Here is a 12,229-nt window from a genome sequence, read left to right as displayed (position 1 = left end):
GGAGGACCACAAGTTGACTACCCCTGCTGTAGACTATTTTTAACCCTCATGATACACCCCTCTTTGGCTTTGAAAATAGTATACGACAGGTTAGGGATGAATGTACTGCATCTTCCGTATAAAGACACTAGTTAGAAATATGGACGTACGTGTGCCTGGATATGCATACAGTGGCAGATGGAGCAGAGCCTCCAGCACTCTTTAATGAGGCCAGTGATCCTTGGTATGAGCATAGGGGTATTACAAGCATCTGTGCTACGTCGGTGAGTGTGAAGTTCATTGGCCCTGGAGCTGAGATAGGAGAAGGTAAGCAACGGCAGCCTGTCAGCGTCTGGAGGGACAACAAGCTAATTTAAAGGCTTTAAGCATCAAACGGTGTTAATTGCACGTGGCCTTTTCGCTTGCATTAGCGGCTTCCTCACTGCTCCCTCCAGATATATTGTCATTCCCCTCCCCATTTTTTTTATCGCATTGATTTCATCTCCCATTAACTTCACTTGCCTAGTTTAATGATGATAGAGCGAGTCTTCAGCTGGCCCAGTCCGTCATCACCTGGAGATAGGTAATGGCACCTTTAAACGCTTTGATAAAAAAAAAAGCAAGGCAGGATGCAGCTGTTGAGCCTCCCTCGACCATCCTCTGTGGATGCCCACCCTCTGGGAAACAAAGCAGAAAGCTCACCCTTTGATGTGGTAATTTAACTCAATTAATACAACATGCTGTCGACATCAGAGGCTGGGATACCGGCAGGAGTTTCCATAGACATGGTTATCGTGCGCTATCAAAGTTAGATCGTTACAAAGATTCTTAAAGCAAAGCTGCATGTGTAAGTTTATCTGACTGGCAATCTGTACAGTGCATTCATCTGGTAGCTATTATTTAAATAGCCATAGCCAAGCCCTGCATTTTCCCCGCAACAAATAGGCTTACAATGTCATTCCTCACCTCCTTTTCAACAGGACAACAACAATCCTCTGAGGTATGTTAGGTTGAGAGAGTGTGGTTGATCAAGAGGACCCAACAAGCTTCTACAGCAGTCTATTTGAACCTGGGTCTCCCAAATCCTCAGCTGACTCTTTACCCGGATACCAAACGTGCTGGCTTTATCGGTCTGTCTAAAACAGCCTTTGTCAACTCTTTTACCATTAAGAAACTCCTGAAACATTCTTCAGGCTTCAAGATAAACCAGAAGTGGCATAATCATGCAGAATATGGTTCCCTATCCCTTCCAGGTTTATCAGTGGCAATTGAAATTGTCATGTATGGTCATATCACCTGATAAATGTTTAACACATTTAAAAATATGTAAAAAAATAACTCCCACCCATTCAGGAACCCCTTCCAGGGACATCAAGAAACCCCAGGGTTTCATGAAACCGTGGATGAGAAAGCCTGGTCCAATATATAACCACTTGGATATGCACCCCTGCTCTGTTTTTGTGAAAGGTTCAGCTAATGGTCTGATCAAAGGTCAACTGACAACCCAACTAAATGTGGCAATGGGGAGTCCGGTGACTAGATGCCCCAAATTTTGCAATAAAAACTGTAATAGTGTATGGGCTCAATTTGGACTGAGAGAGTGGTATGGAAGGAAAAGGGTGAGGAACTGTCCCTTTCATGCCATTGTCAAAATCTTATGTCCCATATACACTTGGGATTGATATTTATGCCCCAAGAGGAAACATACCATACACCGTACCCATACCTTTTCCTTGTGGGACAAATGACAAACAAAGAAATAAAGAAAAAAAAAGGGGAGGCAGACAGAGAAAATGTGAAAAGGGAATAAATCCTGTTCTTTGTGCCACAATATACATCTGAACATTATGCATCAAAACATACTACACTTCTTTTTTAGTGCTCTGATAGATTTCTCCATAATGTTTCTACTTGTTCAGTTTGTCTTCTTTTTAATCTCTCCTTTTTTAATGGAACAAGATAAAGTTATGAAGTTCTGTTTTTCGAATCATTTTTTTTTTAATCTCAGGAGATCAGGAATGCAAAAAGGATAGATGGTTTTGATAAATTAGACTTGGATGGAACATAGCAAAATTCAGTCAAATGGCTTTTGTAAAGTAGACGCAGAGTTAAAACCCAGTCTCATCATACTGATTTGAATCTGGCAATTCAGCTAATGTTCTAGCAACCTTCTCGTGCCAAGTGCCCCCCCCCCCATCCAATTCTTTAAAGGTATAGAAGAAAATCAGCAAGAAGCTGCTAAATAGTGATTTTATTCTTCCTTGATAGCTCAGTATTTCAGAGGAGAAACTGGGTCTCTGGCAAATGTATTTTGAGCAAATGGGTATCCTTCACACCAGCTCCATAAAGAAAATATTGACAAACTTTTATAGATAAACACTGCCAAAACAGGGTACAAAAGATTCCCCCATATTCTTGACATGGTGTCACAAAGTATTAAAACGAACGGTGCAGACAAAGGATGGGTCTTTTACCAGTCCATGCACAGCAGACAGAAGTCAGGTCAGTACATGGTCCAAAGACCAGGAGGCAGGTAGCAAGGCAGCGTGATTGTAGGGTGGTCTGAGGGTCAAGACAGGCAGCAATCTGTCAAATCGTGGTCAATCTGAATTGGGAACAGGCAGGAGATCTGGCTGGGCAGGAGTCTAGATACAGGCATGTGGCCTAGGCAGCAGCCTCACTTATTGTACCGAGACTGAGCACTCAGTGCCTCAGCCTCAAATATCCATGGCCAGAGAATGAAGGCAGCATCTGCAAGGACTTACTCAGGGAGTCCAGGTCTTTCAGTCCTCATCCTGCAAGGTTTCACATACATCCTCTAGCCTTTGGTGATAATGAGCAGCCAGCCGGACACTTCTCCTGCAACATAGGTTTTGTCTCTGTCTTTGCTGTCATTGTTCAAGAGGTCCACCACTTCCCTGTGGCTCCCTCCTGCTCAAGGCTTCTTGACTGGTGCTCGGCTGAGGCTCCTCCTCCTCTGATTGAGCACCAGCTTTCATGGGTTCCACAGACTGATTCCTGACACTAGACTTTTCGGACACATGGTGTGCAAAATAGCATTCAGCTCATCTCTGAAAGCCTCTTTTCTACGTATAACTGCACAATGTTTTCTTCTATTAGAAAGCGATGTCATGCAGCACATTTAATATTGTTCCCCTGATTGGCCAACTTGTTTTCAAGACTGATTGCTTTTCAGTCTTGTGCTCCTGATTTAAATGTTGTCACCGGCCATCCATATATATATATATACAGGTTGAGTGAAGAGGAATTTCTATACCCATATAATTCTAGCAATGTTTGCCAAGCAGACAGGACAGGATCAAACACTGACATATCCATTAAAGAGCAAATGCTCCAAATACCTTTCTTCTGTTCGTTTTGTACATCCAGACTTGGTGTTATGTATGGTTGGCCATACTTCTCATATCCTTTCGGAAGGAGGAAAACAGACATCTCAAACGGAATTTAGTTTTAATATACAAAAGATGTACTCCCCATGTTTGCATAGGTGTGGTTTCTATGGGAAGTTCAGTTTTTGATTCAAGGAAACCTACAGTATTCCTTTTTCTCTCTCTTATGCATTTTCATTCTAGCCCATCCCCAACCATTCTCTACCTATAGGAAATGGTTGAGGATATTCTGTTTCACTGTATTTGAGGAAGTGTGCATGCACACGAAAGGTTATTCCTTGAATACAACTTTGCTGGTCTTAACGGTGCCATTGAACTCAAGCTTTGTTTTGTCAATACAATGCTGTATAGAAGAATAAACTCAAAGTAGGAGCACATAAAGACTTTAGGAACAAGGCCTTTCCTTCTCCCTCCACCCCATTTTTACATTTTAGATTGCCTAGAAAGTCACAGTCAATCAGTTTGTTATTGTCATGGATCAGCAGTATAAAACATAAATTAGCTGTCAGAATCTAGCAACTCAATCCATGGCTCCAGGTTAAGGTTTACAAGAAGAAGGGAGGTAGACCATTCCCCCCATCTTCCAGTTTTTAATTTTGTTTCATTGTACTTGTTTATTAGGAGTGGAAGAAGAAATGCATATCTGATATCATCACGGAAGGAACAGAGAAGCAGAACAATCCCAACCACAATCTTCCAAAATAGGCAGCCACAAACAGTGGCACTGGTGATGCTTCCTTAAAATTTAAGATTTTTCTTCAAATCTGGGAGTTCTCCAAGGTTTGAAGAAACATCTGTCTAGTGGATTCTGCACTTAAAAAGAAAACCTGCATGGTAAGTCCATCCATCAAAAGAAGATTTATGATAGGACTATTTGGGGTCATGATATTTCTGTGTCCATAACAAATGCACAATATCCTTGCAACAAAACAACCAAACAGGGTGTTCATATTCTTACTTATGCAATTATATATAGCATGGCTTGCACTTATGTCATTTTACACATCTGCCGGATAGTTTATTTGTTTTTACCTTTGTAGTTCACTTTGAAGCCAATTGAACCCACACTTTCATCCGTCTGAAGATGCAGCCACATCTGATGGTTCATGCTGACAATTAAATCTGGCACGAAGCTTCCTGTTAACCTAATCATAAAGGAAATAAATATCCCATTAGCAGGAGATTGGCTTTAAATAACAGATATTTTAAAAAATCAAGCAAGGGATCCTGATTATAGCACTCTGAGGACTAGAGCATCACAGCACATTATGAAAAAGTTATTTGGAAAGATGCTGTCTGTTCAAAATAACATTTGAGCTCTGTTTAACTCAGCAACATTCAAATTGTTACTACTGTATTATTGTTACAACTATTGAGTTACTTGCATTGTTCCCCATTTATGTAAACTGCCCTGAAATTTAGGGGAAGGCAGTATATAAATATAAGTAAGTAAGTAAATTAAAAAAAATAAGTATAACAATTCTATATTGCATGGAATATGGTTTTATGAGAGCCAGTTTGGTGTAGTGGTTAGGAGTGCAGACTTCTAATCTGGCATGCCAGGTTCGATTCTGCGCTCCCCCACATGCAACCAGCTGGGTGACCTTGGGCTCACCATGGCACTGATAAAACTGTTCTGACCGGGCAGTGATATCAGGGCTCTCTCAGCCTCACCCACCCCACAGGGTGTCTGTTGTGGGGAGAGGACTGGGAAGGTGACTTGTAAGCCGCTTTGAGCCTCCTTCAGGTAGGGAAAAGTGGCATATAAGAACCAACTCTTCTTCTTCTTCTTCTTTATGGATTTTGTCTTTTATTTAAATCCTATTGCTTGACACTTTGAACACATCATGAAGAGCTATGACACACACATTCATATACATGTTATTGCATACATAATATGATGATACTTATGGGTGATCAGTGCTGCTTCATGAATGAGTCTTATGAGCCTGCTGTCATGATCATTTTGCAATGTGTTTTACTGAACATATAGTATAATCTAATTGGATGTGGAAGGGGATACTCATACATAATACATAAACATCAAACAACTTCATGCTAAATTAAACCACACAAAAGTCTATGAGGAAGGTCAGTCTTATTAAGTTCATATAGCAGAGGGGAAGGATGATGATGACTGAGAAGAGTGAATTCATGGCAGAGCCAAAGTAATCCTGCATTCTTAGTCACCACAATACCCTATTTTGGAAAAAAAAACAGATGTAAGATGCCAATTTTAACAAGAAATGGATTTGAGACAATCATGCTTAGACAGACAAGACTATAAACTAAAAGGAGTACTGGTGGAAATCTTCAGCAAATAACTTGCATGCTTCTGCCCACTACATAATATAACATTGACTTTCCTCTGAAGTCTTCAATAATTAAAGTAATGCAGTAAGAAGAGAATATGATAGAGGACCAATTTGCAGTCATAACAAACAATTGCCATTTTATCAGGTTTCCTCTCCACCACATACAAGCCTTACCTTAGATGGGCTGCCACAAAACAGTAGCATCTTAAACTTGATTAGATATGTGAAAAAAATATTCACATATCATGGAAGGGAAGGGAAGGGAAGGGAAGGGAAGGGAGGGGAGGAAGGAAGGAAGGAAGGAAGGAAGGAAGGAAGGAAGGAAGGAAGGAAGGAAGGAAGGAAGGAAGGAAGGAAGGAAAACTGTGGGCAGTTGAATTTAAATTGATGGAATTCAGACCTTGAGATCATAATTATCTGAAACCAGAAAAAGTACCCTAAATATAATAACTAATTCTCTCCTGCACACTTATATTCCAGCTTGGGCAGTTCTTGGAGTTTTGTATGTAGTGCTTGGAATTAGGAAACATGGGATTTAAGGAGAAGAACCTGAGTGGGGTTGTTGTACCATAGGCCTATTATGCACGGCTGCTGAAATGGCGGCATGGAAAACGCGGTGGAGGAAGAAGCGAAGCAAACCACTTAAGCACGGTACGGAACACAACGGCAGCAAAACCCAGAGTATCCAATTATGCACGCGGCTACTCCAGAGCCACTTCTGGTTGCGCCCTCGTCCCAGGAAGCTCCACTTTCTTCGGCCCATTATGCACGGAGTGGAAGGTCTACATTCAGTGTGGAATTGAGGTGGCTAAAATCACCAATTATGCAGGCTGCAGGCGGCAACCAGGTGCAGAGTCAACATATGCGTAAGCGGTTTGCTTTGCTTCTTCCTCCTCCGCGTTCTCCATGCCGCCGTTTCAGTGGCCATGCATAATAGGCCATCCGCATCTTGCTAACACAGCTTTTTCGGCAGCATACGTTGACTCTGCACCCGGTTGCCGCCTGCATTGTGCATAATTGGTGATTTTAGCTGCCGCTATTCTATCCCGAATGCAGACCTTCCACTCCGTGCATAATGGGCCACAGAGCCCACTTTCTGAAACTGCTGTTTTCTCCAGGGGAACTGGTTTCCATAGTCTGGAGATCAAGTATAATTCTAGGAGAACTCTAGACTCCCCTTGGAGGAACAGTCCAAGTCCCTAGTTAAATATTTAGTCCTTCATAGCTTGTGCCTCCATGGCCACAAGATGAATGGTAAGAGAGAGCTTCTTCCTTGAGTCCTGATAATTTATAATTTCCTTTAGGGAGTACTCCCCACTCTGGGGTCATTCTGGTCTACCTGCCTGATAAAGAAGAAATTATTACTCAGCAGTTTGGCTGTTCCAAGTTTCTGTCCCTTTTAGGTGTGACTGTACACAGTATAACTAAGAGCTGGTGTGCTGGAAGAGAGCCATAAGACATATCCGGTAATTCCCCCTTTTGCCAGCTACATGTTTTCAGCCAACCTCCAACTCATAGACAGCGTGTATTCCCAGTGGCTGAATTGCTGGGGTGAATTCCAGGGTGGAGGGCATTTCTCTATAGGCAGAGGGGAAAGTTGACGCTGTACAAAGGAATGAGTTGCTTGTGATCTATTCAAGAAACTGAAATAGTGTTTGGCTTTTAGTCAGTATCATTCACTCTACCACAGACCTGGACATTTTCCAGGATAGTTAATCTAAGTCATCTGAAATGAAATACATTTATTTATTTTTCATGTGAGAAGAGAAGTCGACATCAGCTTGTCTGGAGCACAATCTAACTTTATGTATCACATCTTGTAAAGACAATTAAAACAATAGGTTATAAATTCAAGTGACTCACACTTGGAGGACTGTTCTGGGATCACCCACTTCTCCTCCATCACCAATTGTTAGTGTGTCATAGCCAATCTCCAGATCAAATTCTTCAAAGTTGATCTGAATCACCTGATGGGGAAACACACATAACAAAAACCACCTTAAGAATCTACATTTCCCATGTTTCATCATAAGTAGTATACACAGTAGCATGGAATCTACCCAAGGCCACGAAGTTATTTAATCTGAATATACTTCGGGGTAAACATATCTCTCTCTCTTTAAGTGAAATATTTGCACAAAACAAAGCAACAAAACATCATGAAAGAGTGGGACAATAATTTACCCTTGCCACTATGGAGTTTCTCACAACACAATACAACCCCTAAGGCCAATATTCCAATTTAAATGTAAAAGTTTTACTTTAAAAAATATCTCAAGCTAAATTAAAGCGCCAGAGGCAAAACATTTATTATGCACCAGTGGTCTAGACTACATTTCTGGTTTTCACTATATTTTGCGTACACATTTGTGAATTCTCTCTCTCACTCACACACGCACACACACATGCACACACACAAGATTGGAATTCACATAAATACATATGCAATGTTAAAATGTAGCTATACACCTGCGCTCAATAAAGCTATAAAATATGTATATACCTGTATATATACATAAAAGTACCTGTCAAAAGCAAACTAACACTGTTTCCAAAATGGAGATTTTGTGTTGGGCTACAGCCTGGAGTTTGAGCCGGGGCAAGTTGCCCCCCCTCTTCCTGGACCTGCACAGGGGAGCATTTGGCCCAGTGGACCTCATCTGCCCTGGATATGTGCTCCTGCACAGGAGCTGGGCAAGCGAAGTTCCCAGTGCAGAAATGGTCTAATGGGGCAATCCTATAAAGAGTTACTCCAGTCTAAATCTATTTCCTGGAACAACTTCTTCCTAGGTTTTCACATAAGGTATATTTCATCACAGAGGGTAAAAACAGCATCACATGCTTCCAGGTGGCACCCACAGATCTCCCAGAAATACAACTGACCTTCAGACTACAGCTTTACTCTTCAGTTTCTCTGGAGGAAAATGGCTACTTTGGAAGGCAGACACTATGGCCTATTATGCACGGCTGCCAAAATGGCGATTTCAGGTCACATGGAAAACGCGGAGGGGGAAGAAGCTAATCAAACCGCTTATGCATGGGATGGGACGCAGAGTAACTGATTATGCATGCAGCGACTCCAGCGCCGCTTCTGGTTGCGCCCTGGTTGCCTGGAAGCTCCACTTTCTTCCGCGTTTCGCTAACGCGGCTTTTTCTCTTGAGTCTCCACCGCCAAAATCTCAAAAAAATTTCCAACCCAGAGTTGGTGACACCGTTAATTACTTAAGCCATAAATAACTATTGCAAATGCAAGAAGAGAATATTGACATTCATGTTTTGTTTCAAAAAATATTATTGGATATAGCTCACAAAGTGTTCACAGTTCCCCATGAACTCTCCACAGAAACTTTGCTGCCCTCCCCATCTTGTTTAAAAATGGAAAAGCAGTCCAGTTTCCCACATATTTTAAAATACAAAATGGTTGCCTCAAATTCTGCTAATTGTGAAGAAAACACATTTTCTTCCCAGCCCATTTTAGTGACCAAACAAGTTAGAATGAGTAAATGCTAGGAGACATAGCTCTAGAGTCACACGGGGAAAGTCGTAAGTTTACCAAGAAATTGCCTTGTATACAGAGGTCTTAGCTTTGCTGATTTTTCTTCCTTCAATTTTGCCTTCTTTCAAGGCTTGCCAATTTTGAGTATGAACATCCCTGTGGATTTGGGGGACAGCCTGAGGAAGGTGGATATGGGAGGGAGAAGAAGGGCTGAAGCAAGTTTTAATGCTGTAGAATCCACCCCATGAAGTTGTCTCAAGGAGAACTGATCTCCATCACCTGGAGATCGGTTGTGATTTTGGGAGATCTCCTGGCCCTACCAAATAGTCCTTAATTTATTTATCATTTCATACCACCGTTCATTTTAATGAAAATGAACCCATCAATTATCAAAATAAACTGTTTGAAAGTTGTTCCTGATTTAAAAAACAACCCCTCCTTCCTCCCAAGTGCAACACAGGGGTCTCATGTTTAAGATTATAAACCTCTCTAGGCCTCTGGGCATATAAAATTAGTTGTGCAGCCCTTGGGATTTCTGCCAAAGCCTAGAAAGCCAGTCAAATATGTTGATAACTAATGTCCTGATGCTGCTCTGTGCCAGGGGACTAAGCCATTCAGAACCACAAATTCAAGAGGAAAATGTAGAGGAAGAGGCTTTTGATAGAACTTGATATTTAGTTACCCAGCACAATCTTGAACTATTGTATGCATCTAAACTAGCCAGGTGTTACAGTGAAAATGAAATTGCTCACCAACTGTTCAAATTATTGAAGGGTATCAAGGTATGCACAAAGCTAACTGCCTGTAACCTACTGATGAATGCCTGTAACTTAAAAAAAGTGTCCTCTCTAAAAAAAATTACAAATGATATTGAATTTTCCTAACCATATGTACCTATGTAAAAAAGGGATTTAAATAATTAGTGGGATTTTCGGCATGTAACTTCCCAAGAACAGCTTTTCTAGATCATTCTTCTCTTGCTTCATAATGTGTCTAGCTTAGAACAGGGACCTTCCAGTTATATCCCTCCCCACAGCTCAACAACTATGAGGAACTATGTCTGCTACTCACAGTGTTGATGCATGATATTTTACCATCTTGATTTTTACTGTGTTTTTGTGTGTGTGTGCCCATCCCCCCCATATCACTTTCGCTGTTTCTATGGTATTTTATTGGAAATTGCTTTTTATGGTGGAATTATATTATGTCTTTCGCTTTATATAAGACTAATAAATAAGCCCGCTGCAGTCGGAATGCAGCGGGCGCTAGCAGGGCTGGGGCTGTTGAGGCTGGCGGGTCATGCTGGGACAGGGGCGGGGCGGGCTGGGGCCAGCGGAGCGGCATCATGGGTGACCTGTTACCCGTAGCAGGAGGCGAGTCCGAAGTGTATGCTGCGGGTCCGTGGTTGCTGGCGTCAGCGGGAAGTCGAGTGGGGGCGCTCCGCGCAACTGCCGGGGGTTCCCTTGGGGGGCGTCCTGACGTGGTGAGAGGCGCTTTGCGCCTCTCGCCGGGAGCAACTCGCCGGGAGCAACTGCGAGCCGTGCTGCGCGTGGCTCGCAGTTGCTGAGGCTGGGAATCAGAGGGGCCAATCGGCAGGCGCTTCACGCCTGCCGATTGGTGTCTCCGATTGTCTCTCCTGAGGAAGGGTCCAATTTGGACCCTTCCTCATCACGGACACATCCCGCCTCAGAACCCCTTACCCTTTTACTTAGTCCGTGACGCCCACGGCGCCACGGGCAGTGTACAGATGTGAGGATGTCTGGATGATATAAATAGAATGACCATTCTATCAATAGAATGTTTCTTTTTTGCTGTGTGCCCACCAGTCAGATGTGTCACCCCAATCTGTATATATCCCAGGAGTGTGGAAGGCATAGTTATGAGTATACTGTTGGCTTGTTGGGTTAAAGAGACAACTTCATGCTTGGAGTATGTGCTTGCATTACAGTATGTTAGCTGACTTCCATACATGGACGATATAGAAGGGTAGTCAAGATGCAGCTCTGTGACTGAGGAGTAACTTCAGTGTTGCTATGTTTTGTAGTGTATGCTCTCTGGAACTAAGTCTCTTTTATGCTTTGCTGAGTGATCAAAAGATGCTTGTCAGCATCAGGACATGTTGGTAGGCTTAGCATCATTCTGAGTTCAACATTGCTGATTTCTGCTAAGAAACAGATCTTCTAGAAATAAGGATAATTCTAAACAAACAAACAAAAATTACTCCTATTAATTAAAAACCAAGATAATGGCCACATGGGGAAATAAATTAAAACAAAGATTAAAGTGATCAAAAACATAATGCAAATTGGGCTGCCTTTTGTTATACAGCAACAAAAAAGTATTTTCCCTCCTGTAGTGCCAAATGAATCAATTACCTTTTGTTTTATAAAACTGGAAGAAATATTGTTGGAGTTAATGTCTTCATTCTTTAGTCTTTAATAGGACGTCTTGGTTTAATCATAGATTTCCCTAAAAGCCTTGCATGCATTAACATTTGTAATGTGTCATCTATAAAGTTGGAGCTGCCAAATTACTATATAGTTGTTAAGGCATTTTCAGGCTATTTCTATTCCACACAAAATACATCACGTAACTTTAAACTCACTCATGGAACTACACATTTAAAGGTCATTTATAGCTGATGTATGTATGCCTATACATCTCTCAATATTTCTTATGGTTTGCCATTTAAAAATTGCTTCTACTGAGCTGAGATAAACTCTATCAATTGAGTTTATTTGATGATAGCTGCTCCAAAAACACAGATTTTATTCTCTTTTCATTAAATGAGAAATTTGCCTGGGGAACTTAACCTCAGGGCTGAATCTTGCTTAGCATTTTTTTAAAACTGCATCCCTATAACCAGATGAAATTTTCTAGTTGTCACTTTAGGAGGGGGAAGGTGGGTGGAAGAGATAAAATAAGGCAAATCTGTTTGCCTTGTGTTGCTGACCTTTGTACTCTTCAGAATATTATTTAATTTTTTTTATCCCAGGATGTTCTGATTACTTCCAAGTATTTATGACAGA

At 41.6% G+C, this 12,229-nt stretch overlaps 1 protein-coding gene across 8 annotated transcripts in view; it reads right to left on the bottom strand.

Annotated features, from left to right (window-relative positions):
- CSMD3 (CUB and Sushi multiple domains 3) overlaps positions 1-12,229 on the bottom strand; it is a 675,220-nt gene that overhangs the window by 289,451 nt on the left and 373,540 nt on the right. For all 8 annotated transcript variants that reach the window (XM_077351631.1, XM_077351632.1, XM_077351635.1 and 5 more), the window contains 2 exons: positions 7,568-7,671; positions 4,422-4,534 (listed from right to left, as the gene is read on the bottom strand). In XM_077351631.1, the coding sequence (XP_077207746.1) occupies positions 4,422-4,534; positions 7,568-7,671 (217 nt within the window). The remainder of the gene's footprint in view (positions 1-4,421; positions 4,535-7,567; positions 7,672-12,229) is intronic.

Source organism: Paroedura picta, chromosome 9, assembly GCF_049243985.1.
Source record: "Paroedura picta isolate Pp20150507F chromosome 9, Ppicta_v3.0, whole genome shotgun sequence".
NCBI classification, from domain to species: domain Eukaryota; kingdom Metazoa; phylum Chordata; class Lepidosauria; order Squamata; family Gekkonidae; genus Paroedura; species Paroedura picta.
The sequence above is the reverse complement of the archived record's forward strand: the minus strand, read 5'-3'. Positions and strand labels throughout refer to the sequence as shown.